This window comes from Ciona intestinalis, chromosome 8 (assembly GCF_000224145.3).
Source record: "Ciona intestinalis chromosome 8, KH, whole genome shotgun sequence".
NCBI lineage: Eukaryota > Metazoa > Chordata > Ascidiacea > Phlebobranchia > Cionidae > Ciona > Ciona intestinalis.
This window is the reverse complement of record NC_020173.2, coordinates 2,446,855-2,465,530: the sequence shown is the minus strand read 5'-3', so window position 1 is coordinate 2,465,530 and position 18,676 is coordinate 2,446,855. Positions and strand designations below refer to the sequence as shown.

General features: G+C 37.3%; 1 protein-coding gene across 2 annotated transcripts; it reads left to right on the top strand.

Annotated features, from left to right (window-relative positions):
* The first annotated feature begins 1,026 nt into the window (after nt 1-1,026).
* Nucleotides 1,027-9,897, top strand: LOC100178206 (papilin). Of its 2 annotated transcripts, XM_018813112.2 has the most exons (16): nt 1,027-1,136; nt 1,228-1,265; nt 1,801-1,821; nt 1,987-2,016; nt 3,246-3,342; nt 3,901-3,940; nt 4,245-4,377; nt 4,556-4,620; nt 5,215-5,347; nt 5,590-5,660; nt 5,925-6,057; nt 6,217-6,385; nt 7,106-7,225; nt 8,165-8,272; nt 8,741-9,043; nt 9,676-9,896. In XM_018813112.2, exons 1-16 carry the CDS (start codon nt 1,091-1,093, stop codon nt 9,738-9,740), a joined length of 1,572 nt encoding a protein of 523 aa, XP_018668657.1. In that variant the 5' UTR covers nt 1,027-1,090; the 3' UTR covers nt 9,741-9,896. The 2 variants fall into 2 exon arrangements, with proteins under 2 accessions (XP_018668657.1, XP_018668658.1); XM_018813113.2 differs by lacking the exon at nt 8,741-9,043 and having other exon boundaries at nt 1,028-1,136; nt 9,676-9,897.
* Nucleotides 9,898-18,676: the final 8,779 nt, after the last annotated feature.

Below are 18,676 nucleotides of genomic sequence, written 5' to 3'. Positions count from 1 at the left end.
AGTAGGGTGAGGGAAGATGGGACACCAACTTTTTAAGATTAACGCATGGGTAATTGTGAACGTATGGGTAATAACAATTGAAGATTAACGTATGGGTAATTGGTTAAACTTTAACTTCTTGTATATTTTGGGATAATGGGCCAACTCGTGCTCAAGTCTCCGGTATATAAGACGGGTCACTCTGTCAGACTTCGCACCCACTTAGAATAATTCATTGAACGAATAAATGTCTTTTGTTTTACTGACATATGATAGGGGTGTTCCGTTTCATAAACCCTGGCCGTGCCAGCTTAGGAGTTATCACGATGCATTTTTAGGTGTTTATTTTTGTAGTTTTTTTTTTCTAATGTTTGGCCGATTATTTAGGCAACCAATAACTGATCATTTGGTTGAGCAATTAATTGCGGTTAGGTGTCTAGCCAAAAGGCAGCACACAATGTTGGCAACAACTAGCCCAGAATTTACGAGCAGATGCAGTTTCTGTGCTATAAGAGCTTTGCTGCGGCGCCAACATTTGCACGTGGATATAATACTCGTCGAAGCCATCTTCGATATTAAAAATGAAATATTCCACACACGCCTCACACCTGAAAATACAAAGTGGGGTAAACCGGAGAACTTCATTAAAACGCAAACTCAATTAAGAGCTGTCACTGCCTCGCAGCCGAGGTGTACGTGCTTTAAGACATTAAAATTCCTATTTTTATCACGTTTACGGTAATAAATCATGGCAGGTTAGTTACTTAACCTTGTGGTAAACGTTCTTTAATCTTATGTAAAGCATGACACATCTTATCGTCCTCGTTTACCCTGCTACAACTAATATGCTGTCTTGGACCCGCCCAGTTGTAAAACATTGCAAGGCATTTGCACTGTGTAGGTAGACCGGTAACTACCCGGATCTCATAACCTCTTTAAACAATGAAGTAATCATCACGCCAGTAAACGAGACAGTGTAAATTCTGCATTGTCAGCTAAGAAGTGGCGCGAACCATGTGGGGTCTAATGGCATGTTATAAATACAGCCAACTGCAGCGGCAACTTCATTTACAAAGGAGTTGCTATTCAAGTCAAATCCTCGTCGAAGAAAATGCGATTTCAAGTCATTGTTTTTATCTGTCTGGCAGTTTGTGCAGGTACATAAGTATGTTGTACACTATGTATAAATATACCCAAACATATTTTTAAAAATTTGCTTAAAAAAAAGTAAAAAAAATATTATTTTAGGTCATGTGCTTTCTGTTACGAAGAACCCTGAAAAGCGGGTAAGTAATAAGAGTTGTTTAATTGTTTTAGTTAAAATATGTTGCATAATTTGTGTTTAACAGCAGTCATGCACAAATATATTTAAAATTGTTATTTACGGATTTTAGTTTTTACAAATAAGATAAAAAAAAAGTTAAAACTGCAAAGTTTAAATTATACAAATTCGAATATTTGGTTATTATGTGCCAAAGATGTCCCGTCTTCCCCCATCCTACTACATTCCTACATTTGAATAATTTTCAAAGAATTTTATTATTATTTTGTACCTATAACACAATCCAGTTATTTTTTTATGAAGTAACATCTCTTGTTACATTTAATTGATTGTGTTCATGTCATAAATTATAAACATAAATTATATATCGTACGGTAGGGTGAGGGGAGGCATTTTTCATTCTCATTTCTCGACCCGTTTTAGAGTATTTACGAATTACCCATACGTAAGTAAAGACGATATCCCATTTCACCCCACATTATTATAAACCGTATACGTCAAACTAATCGCATATGACTAAGCTACGAAACTTTTAACAGGTGATGGCGCTACGGGATGCTGTGAGTATTTTATCTGTTTCTAACAAAATGCAAAACAAATTCAATACAGACACGATTTATTTGTGCGATTTTATTCCGAAAATGTACATTTACCTACTCAAACGTTGTTTTTGAACTACGTAGACATTTATTGTAGTTTAAACATATTTCATTTTTTAATTTCAGCTCAACCAAATCATCGATGAAAACCAACAGGTAATTTAATGTAAAATCGATTGGAGTAAAACGTTTCATGTTTTCTTTCTTTTTTCTTGTCCTATTTGGTAGAAAACAAAGAATATTTATGCAATTATTTAACCGTAGACCTACCACTCTAAAAGAGCGTTGTTAACCGTTCAAAACACGATCAGGAAATTTGAGATTTAGAAGCTACGGTATACAGTACTATAAAGAACCACAACGTTCAAACGATTATTTTTCAAAGCCGCGATCTTCGTAAACTAACATCATCACTTAACGATTTATTGCTTTAACAGAGTCGTGCAAACAACCTTAAATTTAATGAGAGACTACTTGGAGTTTCTTGGTAACTATATACCAAGACAGCAAACAAAAGGCGTCCAATAAGGGTTTAAGATTTAATACCCCCATACACATACGCTTAAGATTTAATAACCCTTTCATATTGTACTTGATGGCTTAAGCAACGATGCAGTTGCTTTTTAGTGCCGCCCTTGCAACCACAACGAGCATAATAAATATCCTCATTCAAGTAACGATTAGTGAGAAACAAATTAAACTTTGAAGGCGTTTATAGCCCTTCACCGTAACTTAAACATATGGTAAAGCGCAGACGCAATTCGTACTTTATTGCGCATTGCCAGACCTCAACGTGCGTAATGAAGGTCGGCGTCTTGTTTGATATTCACAAAGCCTATATACGTAACTATAAGACCAGCACAAACAGCTTTTCGCTCAATCCGATTAATTGTGCGTAAATATATTGCGCGGGAGAATTCGTGGGAGTATTACAGGGGCGTCTGACGTATTTACTGTCTAAACTAAAGGGTGTCATTCTACTTTACAAACCGTTGGTACAATATTGTGCTTTGACATAGTTTATTAAAATTTCGTTTCATTGCAATTACATGCACGCTTAAAAAACAGCGAACGTCAGATATATATATATATATATATATATGTGTATATGCATACACGCTCGTCTTTCTTAAAATACGGAATAGATAGTATACGCGGGGAAAGACGGGGACACCCTTATAGCACATATTATCAAAATATTTTAATCGTGTTTTGAACAATTAAAAACAGTCTATGAAAGTCGTAAATATGGTTTTATAAATTAATTCTTTGATCGTTCTTTGTTTACTACCAAATGGGATGAGTAAATAGAATGAAAGGGTTTCCCCCGCTCTACTATATATATATACACTTTACTGTACATTCGCATTTTCGTACTTTTTTAGAAACGGGATATTGGCTGTCCATTCCACGCTTGTACCGCTGAAATTATGGGTTGTCCTTTGGCGATCGAGAACGGATGTGTTATGTGCAAATGTGCCCGTAAGTTATAATTCTGTTTTTGTGTAGCCTAATATATACATTATGTTAGTGGTGATTTTTTTTAAATGTTAATTTGCTAAAACTAAAACTTATGATGTTTAAAAATCGACGCATTAAAACTTAGAACTACAACAAAAAAGTGTTATTGCGGTTTAGGCTTAAACTTTACAGCGATAATCGTATAAACGTACAATTTCGGTTGAGGTTTTGTCACAGGTAATTATTATACATTCGCGTGTATATTTGTAACAACAAATTCTGCAGACGTCATTTTTTTCGTGATTGTATTATTGCATAGACGCGGATAAGGGCTTAACTGTAAAATAGTAGGGAGGGGGAAGATGAGACACCTTTTCAATCTATTTTCTCCTCCCAATTTGGTAGTAAACAAACATTTAACAATTTTTTATTAAACTTTATCTTCACGGCTCTCACAGATCGTCGTTAATTGTTTAAAACACGATCAGGATATTTGGCTATTATGTGTAAAATGAATGAATGTAACTTACTTTTAAAATGTGTCCCATCTTCCCCCACCCTACTAAATTATTTTAATAGAGCGACAAAGCGTCGAAGCACGAGCACCAAGCACAGACAAGTAAACCATACTTTTTATATTTATTTCTATTTACTAGAGTATATCTACAGCAATTATTAATTTGGGATTATTAAACCCTGTAAACTATAGATTTTGTTTGTTTTTTCTTTGAACTTTATTACTAAATATCAAGTTTACTTGAATTTTCGTATACGCCATAATACGTTATAGTTCAAAACTTAAAAAAAGTATAAAAAGGTTTAATTAAGTTGACTTTCCCATAGTAGCCGTACTGTTATAACACAAACATACAAAGTAGCCGCACATGTTAATAAACGGGTGAAGTCAAAATATGGTTCCGCAGAGGAACGTGCATGCTGATACCTGACGCGGGACCTTGTAAAGGTTATCATCAACGTTTCTACTTTGATCGAGCGTCTATGTCCTGCCAGAAGTTTATTTATGGTGGTTGCCATGGGAACGGCAACAATTTTGAGGTAAACGAATTTGATTCAGAAACAAAGAATCCATTTAATCTAATTTTGGCATTCGAGGAAACGCCCAAATTATAATCTTGAGGTATTTCTGTATTTTTGATGCAAATATGTCAACCATGTAGTAGAAGTTGGATTTAAGTACAAACACATTTCGTTAATCTTTATGTTTTCTATGTAGACTTTAGCCGGGTGTAATGCGGCTTGTGCACCAAAAGCTGCTACTTATGCCAGCACACAAAACAAGTAAGTAATGCAAAGAAAAAGAACGTCAATTCCATGTTTCTATTTAAAAGGGTGCTGCGTATACAAATAATTACTGTTATAGACTAACATTCGAAACTTTTAAGCGTTGCAAAGTGTTCCGAAAAATCCTTTAAATTAGCTTTTAATCCTTGAAACGTCGACGATTTGACACAGCGGTTAGCGAGCTGCTTGAAGCTGAGCAGATAATACGAGTTGAAGCTCCCGAATCCCGCCACGCGAGGAGAAATAAGTCAAAAAAAGCCGACCACACCGCAAAAATAAACGGGATATACTTTGTGCTGTTTTTATTCGCCGTGGCCGTTTTTATCACAATATAAAACAGTATTATAACCATAACAAAAAACTAACTATATACTAGGGTGAGGGAAGATGGGACACCTTTGTATTCTATTTTCTCGTCCCATATGACAGTAACCGAAGAACAGTCAAAGAATTATAAAAACGTATCCTCACGACTCCCATAGACCGTTGTCGGTTGTTTAAAACAAAAGGTGTCCCATCTTCCCCCACCCTACTATATTTGTTAATTAAGGGTGCAAACTATTGTAATTGATAATTACAATTGATAATTAGGGGAGCGTGTATGTTGGTACCAGAAGCAGGTCCATGCATGGCGCTTCACGTCCGTTATTACTTTGATCGGGCGAGTATGCAGTGCCAGAAGTTTACATACGGAGGGTGCAGTGGTAATGAAAACAATTTTGAGGTAAGAGAGTTATGTGCTTAAACGAACTTTTAAATGTAGGCATTAAAGCGTCTAAATCGTCAGCCATACATAACAAAACGAGAAATAACCCCCCAAAATAGTTACCCGCTATATACAAAACATGCATGGAAACTCGTTAGAGGGCACAAGGCGTGTAAAACAACACCGTAGTCGCCCCACAGCGCGAGAATAAAACAAGAATTTATCACTTTTTATTTTAACTTATGCATTTTCTCTCTTAGACCTACGAAGAATGTACCGAAGCATGCTCACCAAAATCAAGCGTGTCAATCAGGGCAGCACCACAGGATAAGTAAGAATACAGCTTTTTTTTTAAATTGTATATTGCCAAAAAAAATCCTACCTTTAAACACCCAATAAGGGTGTATGCACACTAAAGTCTATATTGGCGGTTATGTCATGTTCTTTTGTTTGTTGACCGATACAGTTTGATTGTTTTGTAGTAAACTTGTCTAGATATTTCGCAAGCCCAAATCTGATACGTGATAGCTTTCGCGAGAATTTTAAGAAATGTCGTGATCCAGTCTGACCGCATCAATGCCATGCTTTATCACAGAGGGGTGTGCATGCTTATCCCTGATGGTGGGCCATGCTTTGGCGCTCATGTTCGCTTTTACTTCGACCGTAGCTCAATGACATGTCAGAAGTTTCTGTACGGAGGTTGCCATGGTAACGGAAACAACTTTGAGGTAAATTTCCTGCTTGTAAAACTGCTAAATGAGCACGCATGTGTTTATATATAGTGGTTTAAAATCTGTGTTGGTACATCTGCACACATAGGCTGACGTTTAATTAGATGTTTATATAATCGGCTCCGCATCACAGTAATTTGTGTTCTATATCCACAGACCTTGGAAGAATGTTCCAGTCAATGTGGATTGAAATCTAGAATGGCAGAAAACGAACCGGTTCATCCCTGCCCGTTGCACGGGTGTACTGCTTATCGGTTAGAGTGCGGTCCTGGGGTGGGGCTTAAGACAAACGAACACGGGTGTACGCTGTGCGAGTGCGAGACGAGTAAGTTATGTTTGTATTGCAACACGGTTTAATCTGTCACGATCGTGAAAGCATCACGCAGCAGTCAATTTATTCACCTCGTTTCAACTTCGACTGTTTCACCGAAAAGGATTAAGGCTACGGAAGCATATACATGGTTATGATGACTAAAGCTTGATATAGATATTCTGACTGAAAACCCGACGTTAATTATTTGCAGCGGTTTGCACGTGCCCCCGCTGAACTTATTAAAAAGCCGGCCCGTGAAGGAATTTTCTCAATACAACACAGTGGTGTACTGTGTACTTTCGTGTATTTTCGTGTATACCCATTGCACCAAACCTAACCCACAAATCTCGGCAAGCTGGTTGAAAGCAGTTTTAGAATAAACTTTAAATCCCAACACAATTGTTAAGTTAATCAAAAAAATAACAGCATAGTATGTTAATTTATCAGTACGCATGGGGCAAAAGACAGCTTTACCGCTTATATAAAATATTTTTTAGTTTGGGTATATTGAATGGGCATATCGATTTTTTTTATCTATGCACCTTTTTATTAAAACTACATATAGTACTGTGGGGTAAGATGGGAAACTTTTAGCTCGTAATATCCAAACTCTTGATCGTGTTTAAAACAACTAACAACGGTATATATGGGGGTGGTAAGGATACGGTTTTATAATTCTTTAAATGTTCTCTGTTACTCAATTGACAAGCGAATACTGATGTTTTCACTCAGGTAACTCGGTAGAAGAACCAGCGATTCCGTGCCCCGCTCATGCTTGTACTGCTGAGAACATGGGATGTTCTGGTGAACTTGCAAAGAACGCGAACGGATGTGATTTATGCGAATGCGCAGGTAAATAAAGTTTTAACAAAATTAGATTTGTTTATTGCATATTTATTGCATAACAAACAAACTAAAGTTTCAAAAATACCACAAACAGCATTAAACTTTAATGACAAAAAGTACTAGGGCGGCTTGGAGCTTACATAACATAGTACTTTCATATGATTGATGTTATTATCACATAATATTCAATATTTCCCGCCATAATCACATGTTACAATTTTTGGGTTTTTATGATAACTGTATTTAATCAACATCTATAGATTATTAAAATTTTAACTTCAAATGTACCTGGCTGTTAACTTGTAAACAATTAATTTACAGGGCGTTTTTAGGCACACCTCAGTATTTCAATATTAAGCCATCATGTAATCCTGTCCAAAACTTTTAATCAAAAGAGGATATCCTATATTTCATTTGAAACAAAGTAGTCTCGTGCCCACTCCGCCATTATTTTTAATGTAAAGTAGCGAAATACTTCAAACGTATAAACCAGGAAGTTGTTTTAACGTGCCTATAAGCCGCCGCTTCTCGAAAAAGGCAAGAAATCCGATAAAATAAAAAATAGGCTACTTAGGAAATTTTTGAGAAAAAAAATCCTAAGCATCAAAGCATTTAATTTAGGAGCATGATATCTACTTAATAAAACATGTCATTAGGCGGCCGAATCGCAATTTTGCACTCAAAGGCGGAAGGTTGAAGTGAAAATATTTCCTTGGAATCTAAGTCATTGTGATAATAGATTTTTTTAATCAAGCGCTTACGTAAGCGGTATATCCATATACGTTTTAACATAGCCACAAAACGCACAAAGAAAAACACGAAAATCTCCTTTGAGTCGGAAAAAAACACGATTTTATTTTTTTAAATCAAAAAAATATTTATTGACACAATAAGAGAGAAAAACATGGACCATCTTGTACCGTAACATATTACATGCATTTAAAGAGTCGGCTCCAGTAGCATGCCCAATGCATTCTTGTGAAGCAGAGGCCATGGGTTGCGAGTACGGGCTTGCTAAAGATAAAAATGGATGCGACATGTGTCAGTGTGAAGGTAAGCATTTTTTTAAATTTAAGTTAAGCTTTTTAATTTAAGTTATTTTAATTAATAGCTTGATATGCTCCATAAAGAAGAATTAATAAGCAGCCGGGACAGGCCAACAAAGCCTTTTCATTGACCGCTAATTCCCCTGCAATAAACTAATGCGTGCTGCTGCAATGTTGCAACACCACACAGCGTAATCTTATTATTTACTGATCAACGCAAAACCTCCAGACAGCGACGCACGATGTTAATTCATAAATAACTCGCGTCGGCACTGGCGCTGGCATGTGATTTTTAGATAACTGCAAAGTTAAAAAAAATATGTTTACCGTTGTCACGCGCGCTAACCGCCATTCGTTGCAACCCATATTTGCACAAAGCTTTAAGGCCTAATTAGAACGCCAAATTCTTCATTGCACGTTATAGCATCAAAATAAGCATCAGACACGTAAAAATCGAAGCGCTTGATAACTTCAGGGACTGAAGGAGACGAAAGCAATGAAGTAATGGTGGCTGAGCTTTCTCTATGCCAACAACAGCGGGTTAAGGCACTTGAGATACAGGGCCAAGTACAAGATGGCCCGTTTGTACCGAAATGCCTCGAAGACGGCAGTTATAAAAAAGTTCAATGTTACTACGACGAATGCTGGTGCGTTGACACACAGTCTGGTAAAGAACTTGAAGGAACGCGATCTCCAATTTCGAAACAGAAATCCATGACATGTGAAGTTAATCCAAGCCCTTCTGGCCCCGGAAAATCACCCGGTCCGGCTTCGAAAAGTAATTGAGACTATTTAATGCATTTGTAGTGCATTATAAACCATTTTATTGCATTTGTAGTACATTATAAACCGTTATCAGATAAGACGTATTATCTCATATTCGTGTTTGAAACGCGCTTTTAAAGTCGGCAGAATACGGTTGTAAAACCAATTTTGTAAAAATGGTTCGAAATAACATAATATAAATATCTGCGAGTGTATTTCTCCTTTTGGTAAGATAAATACTGTTAGCACATAATATTCCATATTTGCTAATCATGCTTTTAACAATTACCAATGATCTTTCAGAGTCGCGAGAATACCGATATATAATTAGGCATATCGTTGTTTAATATATCTAATGGGACGATATAGATGAATGAAAACAGAGACCCTTTCACTCTTAGCTGTAATATATTCTATTGTACTAACGGCGCTCGTTATGTAACGTATACTAAAAATAGTGTACACCGTGTGAGCCAGAACTGCTACGTATTGCCTAAACTCCAAAACAACATATCAGATAACATATATACAAAGATTAACCTTTAGGCAACGTGCATTATGATTACCGCAGTCATTACACATGCCATAAACAGCACCTATATACAATGTTTAATACGACTACATCTAATACAATGTGTCATACAGGATCTGATGTTGAAACGGCTCGAAAAAGGGTTGAGACAGCCCTGAACCAGGCTCTTCACAAATAAGAATACTGGATGAAGATAACACAATTATTGCTAGCTTTTAGAATGCATGAGCTTACTGCCAAATATATATATATATATCACTTATATAATTGAATTATGCTAGTGGTGATATTGTGCTCGTATTATAAATATGAATTAAACGAATAATTTAAAACATTTTCTTTTGTTTTTTCGGAACTTATTGGTATTGTAAAGTGGGGTAAGATGGGAAATCTTTAGCACATAACATCCAAATATCCCGATCGTGTTTTAAAAATGAACAACGGTATATAGTAGCCGCGGGGATACGGTTTTATAATTCTTTGAATGTTCTTTGTTTATAACCAAATAGAACGGGGAAATAAAATGAATAGGTGTCCCATCTTTCCCCCCCCTATACACCAGTTACCGCAGTAATAGGTACGCGAATTTGTAAATCCCACACTTAAAAAACAATTTCTTAAAAACAATTTCAAACGAAAATATGCTAAGTCACAGTGGGACGAAAATAAAGTTAAGCAAATAATACTTAATCAGCATGACTGGTGCTTTTATAAATAGGCATTGGTTTTTTATGTAATTTATATTTAAATTCAAGACTAAATTTATATGGGCACACAGTGTGTTTAAATTAAGGAATAATTAAAAAGCACAAGGAAACCGCTTGATGCAACGTGTTAAGGTTAAAGAAGTAAATTTGTCAGAAAATACCTCTCTTATGGACATTTTATGTCGTTCTGGCCTTGATTTAAATAATAATACACGCAACGTATATTGAACACTCGTCTCAATCGACATATTTTGATAAAGTTCAAATCTTTGCGCCCATTATAAGCGTAAATTGGGTCCGTATGGTATGAATATAGCAGGGTAGGGAAAGATGGGATACCTTTTTATTCTATTTTCTCGTCTCATTTGGTAGCGAACAAAGAATATTCTATGAATTATAAAATTGTATCCTTGCGACTTCTATTTAGACCGTTGTTAATTATTTAAAATACGATCAGGACGTTTGAATATTACGTGCTAAATGTGTCCCATTTCCCCCCCACTACTCTATTTAAATCTATTTTCAGAAGAATGACTGGAGTATTTCGGGAGCAAAAGATAATAAATCCAAGTGTAACTAAAAACTATATTTGTCCAGCGCTGTGCATGGTTAGTCCGCCTGCCTCTAGCCAGAGTTTCCGGATTTGAATTTTGATGTGACTACCCTTGTGGGTGCTTGTTATATGTGTGCACTAAAGCAAGACACTTAATTGCTTTAACCCATTTTTGGTCCATTACAAGTTTTCTAAACTGTCAGTCGTACATTAAAAATCGTGATCACCCCACAAAGTTATATACATGGGTATAGTAAGGTGGGGAAAAATGGGACACCTATCATTCTATTTTTTCGTCACATTTGATAATAAACAAAGAACACTGATTTCATTAAAAAACTGTTTCCTTACGACTATACCATAGACCGTTGTTAATTGATTTAAACACGATCTGGATATTTGGTCAACTATAAGGAACAAAAAAACGTTATTTTTTTATAAGTTTTTTTTATCCATGACAACACTAATATGTTTTTTTTGCAACGGACATGAACCTTTGTCAGGTTGACTATTACGAAGCAGTTTTTCAAAAAACTCGCATTCCAAAAAAAATAGACCTAAATAAAAATGCACCGTGTTAATTCGACTGCGTCTATTTGGCACAATATTGAAACGATAATAATGCAGTAAATAAACATAGACGCAAAAGCAACTTTTCCTAGACATACCGAGCATGCGGTATAATTGCGAAATAAAAAAGTCTGCCAACCATTATATGCCAATAGTATTTATAATTACGGATCAGCAATAAGATCAAATCGAATGTAAAACAAAGTGACAGCATATATAGCTAAGCTCGACATTAACTAGATTTGAGTAGGTCGTTCACAATTATTGTTTATGTAGCTTAATACTCGCGTATATAGGTTTAACGATCGGACAGTTTCTGTAAAGGTGAAGAAAGCAGCGCATTAATTACAATTGGAATGTATATAATTATACTACGTATTTTTTTTACTTTTGAGGTAAATAAAAAATCTAGTGTAAATTTTTAAACCGAAACATTCGAGATAAAAATCACATCATACGTATGAGGTGTTTGCATTAAAAATGCTCAGAAAATCCGTGTTTTATCCACCCCTCCAAAAATTCGCGTTTTAATGTTATTTATGGAAGAGATATTGTGCACACACTATGATCATCCTGAAGGATTCATTGCGCAATTCAGCAATAAAAAGGTCACTATGCGATCGTGAGCGAATTCTCCCTGCGGCAGCGAGAAATGTAAATATATAAAGCTGTTTTAGTGACCGATGTAATTGCACATCACAACCGCCTTTGATCTCACACCTTTGAAGCGGTTTGCGGCATTTCGTTTGCATTCCTGGCGCCGAAACGGTAGTCACACCACGAAACAAGCCTTATATCGCACGTTGTAAATTTAATTTACAAATGACCCCACAAAACTGGACCAAGCCCAAAACTTGACCAGGTGTGGCTGTTTTGCATCAGCCGCAGCGATTAGGCAATTTATGGCGAAACTTTGATGAGCAAAAGGCGCCTTTCAAGTTTTGGTGTGGCAAACCAATTTGGTCGCTTAGGTGCGCTGAAATTTTAATTTAAACTGTATAAGAAAGCGTAATGCCGCTTTGAGCAAGGTCTTTTTTAAAGGAATGTTAACCACGATGTTCAGCAGTATTTAGAAGCCCGGAATAGTGATCCCCACGCCGCTCAACAAATTACAAGCGTCTGGCGACAACAGCAACACAACAGTGATACTTGGCTGTAGGTACACGCCAATTTCGGGTGATATGTCTGCGTAAGTCCAAAGCTGAGATGACCCTAAGGTTAAACTGGGTGCGCTCCTACGTGGAAACAACGGAAACAAGAGGGATCCAGGCATTAGCAGGGCGGCGAAGCATAAATATTTACCTTAATTGCCAATCGGGCTATTCCTATTGCGTGTGTGACCATTGACGCTATGACGCGTTTGTTTACAAAGTCTTTACGTAAGTCATGGCCGGCACATCATGTTTATCCTACCGTAAGCGCCAAATAGGACACTCGGGAGGTGTTTTGTAATATTAAAGACGTGGAAATAATGTAAATATTGCAGTCGATAATATGTTACCGGACCGCCCTAGATTTCAGGCACATTAACAACACCGAACGCACACAGCTGTAAAATCGAACCCCTTTATTGTATCAGCCGTATATTTTGTCTTGCACTCAACGAGACAAAAGCCATCGATTAGTTTACGATTTAATTGGCTAATACGTTATTTGCTTTATTCGCATCCGAATACTTGGAAGCGTAGATCTGTCTTTATAGACACGCACTCAATTAGACAATTTCCCGAGAACATACCCACCGTAATATATTTGGGTGAGACAATGTTGGTATTGTATACTACGGGTGGAGATAAATGGGACACCTTTAGCACATGATAACCAAATACCCTGATCGTGCGTTTTAAACAATTAACAACGGTCTATGAGATATAAGGAAACGTTTTATAATTATTTGAATGTTCATATTGTTTACTAACAAATGCGTCGAGAAAATAAATGAAAAGGTGTCCAATCTCCCCCCGCCAACCATATAGTTAACTACTAAAGTTTAACTTGTTTAAGCAATACAATACTATAGGTCGTATATTACATAACAAACTGGTTATGGTAAACACTGTCGAGCGACTATGAGAAAAATTCGACAGACAGGTTTTGATTTGATCACGATTTTAAACTCACGTTAACTTGGCATTATAAATCGAATCGTTATCCGGTTTACGCGGAATTTGCCGAATATAACATTGCATACAAACAACTTGCGCTAAGCGGATTTTTGGTGCAGCGGATAATGCCGCAGACGAAGCAAAAAAACAAGTTTGGTGATCTATATGATATCGCCTCTCAGGTTTCGGTTAAATGAACGGGTGGTGCTGAATAGACAAAATTTACAAAGGTGTTAAATGTAATCCGCTTTTAAAGTATCTCATAAACTACATGTTTATTTTAATCGTGTAATATTCAGGTCAACTCGGTTTAAGGCGTGTTGAGAAATTGCAGACGCCGGCTTAAGTGTGTATTGGTACATGAGCAGCGGTAGAATGGTGGAGAATTTAAGATACAGGATTTTATAAAACTGGTAGAGTTCATCTTACGATTAAATAACCACTAAGCCGAAATCGATTATAAACAGTTCGAAATTAATGTAGGAATGATTTTTTTATTACTATTTGTGATTGTAGCTTAAGTGCATTGGTCTAAGAGAACACTGAGTATAATTTTCTGAAACAAGAGCATGAAACAAGGATTTTCCGGTCAACTTCAATACTAACATGACTGCCCATATATGATACGATTTTTAACTTAAACGTTTCGGTTTAAAAAAAACATCTTCCGAAACACAGTATACAGCATATAGCATAGGGTGGAGAAAGATGGGACACATTTAGCACATAATATCTAAATGTCCTGATCGTGTTTTAAACAATTAACAACGGTTTATGGGAGTCGTGAGGATACGTTTTTTAAATTCTTTCGGTGTTTTGTGTTTACTACAATAATGGGACGTGAAAATAGAACGAAAATGTGTCCCATCTTCCACTATCCTACTATGCAACCGACATACGATCAAAGAACCAAGAAACAGATATCGATTTTAAATATTTGCAAATAATGCAAAAATCTATTTTTTTATAAAAATTTCCTAGTTTATTACTACCGCCTATAAAAGCAATGATATACCATATATATAGAACGCTAGAATAAATGTTCCGAATAAATGTTACAATTGTGTATAAATAATTCTTTCCGTTTACTTTTGTGAACCTGGCAGTCAGTTGCTCCGCGTGGGAAAATTGTTGCATTCAGAGTTCAACCAAAAACAAGTGGCGGCAATTTTATAACTACGAATGCCGGCGGCTTTCATTGAGAGGGGTTCTAAAAGGTGACGAAATTTGGTGGGGACGCTGTTGTATCGAATTTCGTGTTATAATTCTCCTGCCGCGTGAGATTAAGAGTAATCTAGTGTAGAATGATACAGGGACAGACCGTATAGAGAATTAGTGAAGAAATGTGTGAACTCAGGCGACATTTCGGAGTAGTTTATTAATCAGTGCAGTATGGTGCTGTTTTTGCGTTGCTCAAAAACAAAGCGATACTTGGAAAGCAAAGGCCGATATACCGCATATATGGATGATTCATCATTAACACATGGTTGGTGCATGGCAGAGAGGTCTGCAGTGAGTTCTCCGAAAGTATGTGGTATACCTACATCGTCTTACTTCGCCACAGGTTAGGAGTAAATTCCGGTATCGTTGCAAAGGTGCGCTTATTCTCAAAACAGACTTTAAGAATGCAAAGCAAACAAATGCGCTGCCAATTTAGTAGCCATCATGATGGTCTAAAAACCCGAGGGTCAGGTTGGTAGGAAGGCGAATATTTGTATACAAGCCTCAATCAAGATGAGACACTCACGACTTGCCGAATTACAGACCAAGCCCAATTGACGTTCACGTAATACTACATCACAGTATAAAGCCAAATTACAACTCGGCGCTCGGTTCAAACAATTCTCGTTTCTTTGAGCGTTGAAATTCGGAGGATATGACCTATAACTGGCGACCGCAAGGCAAAACATACCAGCGTCGAACGAGTTCATTAGGGGATCGTAATTGTACAAGGCAAGCGACTAATCAACATCCTTTTGCCGTTTAAATGACCCAAACGGTAGTAATTCGGTGTTAGTCGTCACTTATCGGCCGTTAAGGCCCGATTAGGGCTTAAATGTCACGTAAACGACGGCAAAGGAGAAGTGATTGACGTCCAAGATTGTTACATTTCCCCTTTTCGTGACGTAAAACGATAAACGATGTCGGGAATTGAGTTTTCTTTAAAATTAGCTGTTACGTAACTTTAAATCACCGCGCGTGCTGAATTGTGGCCGCGAATAAACCTTAGCGAACAAAAGAGATATAAGAATTAGTCCGTATAGATGATTTTAGGTAAACAGATGTACTTGTACCATGTGTGTACGTTACGGAGGCGGTGGTGTCGGGTACGACTACAAACAATCATGGCCAAATTGGGAAGATGAACACGACGTTCTTACTTGGTCGGTTAAATTTAACCAGGGTTTTCAATAGCATGACATGATTCAATATAATATTACTCGATCCGTGGCCAAATCGACCGAGAAAAATTTCCAGCCCCCGGTTAAGAATTTATTTACCTTAAATAGATAAACGTTAGAGAGAAAGTGTCGCTGGTGAGGTTTGGGCAAACCAGACTGACGTTGGTTTATTAGACGTGCTTATTTATTTATATTTGGCTTTAAAGCCGTATGCTCGAAGCCAATGTTGGCATACATTAAAACCATCGCGTTCGTAGGACTTTTATTCTATGTAAGTGAGGTCCTTGTCGACTATCTAGGATTATTTACAGATTTGACCCATTACTTCTGCTCGCGCATGCTGTAACATAGTCTCGGTAATTATAAGCCTTTAAGTAGAATGAAGAGTAACAACGGATACAACTTCCGCCCGGCTTTGCGCAGAAATGGGGGAGTTTTTAAACAAGCGCATTGGTTTGTTTACGACGGGCGTGGAGTCTATACACCCTTTTGTAATAGCTGCCACAAATCGTCGTCGTGGGAAGGGAAGCGTTTAAATAAGAGGTGTTACCTTTTTATAAACATTAACATTATTGAACATGCAACACGGTAATGCAATTCCTATACAAAAGCGTTTCGAAGTCTAAAAAATTCGGAACATTCGTTTGACTGGTGTATGGTGTAATAGTCGGTACATATGGTCTGAGAGCTTGTTTGATCTAAAGGACTTAATTAAGCGTTAACGGGAATCATTTTATGGCGGGGCAAATGTCAACAGCTCAGTTATAAGGTTTGGTTTGGAGTAGATATTTATTTTTACACCGTGGACAGTTCATTATGAGCGCTACATAAATGAACATGCCCTGTTGCTGGCTATGCGGGCAGACAATCTACACAGAGGCGGGGGTAATTTTATTTAGATCACAGCTGTTTCGATGCTTTAATTGTGTTTTCAAGCCTTTTCTGTGCGTGACAAATGTCGTGATTGGGCTTCTGAAACACTGGCTGTTTCCCACAGCCGTTTGATCGCTTGTTTACACGTTTAAAGGCAATTTTCAAATCGTGGAAAGCAGTTGGTCAAATTAGGTATCAAGTATTCCTTTGACGAAAGTCGGGATTTTTCCAAATACCTCTGCTTAGATTTGTCATGCGGAGATTGGAATTTAAGACTTTTAAGACCAAATCCACTGATGCCGTTGGGGGATCGGGTCGATTAACGTATGTTGCTATTGAGAAATTTCGAGTATTGTGTTTCAGCTGTTTTCTGATTTTAGTTTCGGTTTATAGACGACTTTTCTAGCCGCTTGGTAATCGGTGAATAAACGGATTCCTTTACCTAGACCTGGGAAGCGGAATTGTAGACGAAATTACGATAAACGAATTACTGATAAGCACAGTGACGAATGAAAATTGGTCACGAAGCTAAAAAAGGGTTTGGGACACAGACGTAGAACGTAACATCGACTAAAAGTGATGACGTCATAGGGCGGTAATTTGTTGGAGTATGAAATGTTTGAAAAGAAAAAAGGCGAATTGTGGCCCTATAGGTGCGGTTGGCACCATCGTATAGTCATTGTTGTTCCAGGTTCCAACGGCAAACATTAGACTATATAGTAAGATTATTACATTGTAAACTGTAGTACCGCAGCGTGTAATGCAAATTACAACGGTTAGCTTTACATTAAGTCAAATCATTTTGAATTATTACTATACAAGCAGCACAGGTAAACACAACACCGATTCTTGTGTGATAACATCTCGGCCCGCCGCAAACGGCAGAGATACAGACGTTATCATATAATTGATAACTTGCAACAAGGAATTGTGTAAAGTAGGATACCATTACTTTAGGAAGCTCGATATTCGAGCCGAGTACCTCGTTTGTACTGCGACGTGATATCCCGGCGAAACATGTTGCAAAATGATTTAGGCATGCAGTCGGCGAAGACAGTCTTGTTTGTGTACGAGTCTCAGCTATTGCGGTAATGGAAGCGGCAAAACAGGTTTATGGGTTAAAGAGAATATTCCACGGTTCCTTATTTGGAAATCACTTTGTTGCGAATATCTGTGGTAAAGTTTTATCAAAATAACCTTCAAGCAATCATCACGGGAGGTATTGCTAGACGTTTGATCTCAGATTTCCCACGTCAATTGATAACACGGCGACAGCCTACGTTGTGTCGGAAGACCTTTCGTAATTAGCAGGCACGGTGAACGTGCAGCAACGAAACTCCGTCACACAGCGCGTGATCAGGCCGTGGTAGAAGCGTAGATTAGCCACACGAGCCTCATGGGCATTTACATAACCAAGCTCTGTGTGGTTGGATTTGCAGAAACGAGGCACACGCCGGCGGATTAGACGCATACTTGTACAGGCGCAAGGAGATAAAGTCAGCAATTAGTGCACGGAAAGAAATTAATATAATCGATTTCTTGATAATCAAAAGGGGTAAAATGTCAGGGGCTTAGGGGTTGTCGATAGATAAAAGCCCGGATTTGCTAAGAAAATTTCAAGATTTGATTTTAAAAGATAATCTCTTGCGGAATCGCAATGGTTCGACTGTGCTAGAGAGATAAGCAACGTAAAGGGCAACGTTGAAATTGCTATACCATACTTAGCGCTGTGTGTAGTTTACCAAGAAAATAAAATAGCAAGAACGTTCATGCGCATAAAATACGAATTATCTAGTCAGTTTTGCTACAGAAAGATTAAAAAGTTATCGTTCGTATTAATTGGTTGACATGTTTGTATATTAAAATTGACAAAAGTTTCTTATTCTTTTCTTGATTTTCAGATC

Excerpts from the sequence above, each read along its gene's own strand:
- LOC100178206 (XM_018813112.2), top strand. The coding sequence starts at position 1,091 with ATGCGATTTCAAGTCATTGTTTTTATCTGTCTGGCAGTTTGTGCAG. Across the intron at positions 1,266-1,800 it reads CGAAGAACCCTGAAAAGCGG|GTGATGGCGCTACGGGATGC; the intron begins GTAAGTAATAAG and ends AACTTTTAACAG. Across the intron at positions 6,386-7,105 it reads GCTGTGCGAGTGCGAGACGA|GTAACTCGGTAGAAGAACCA; the intron begins GTAAGTTATGTT and ends GTTTTCACTCAG.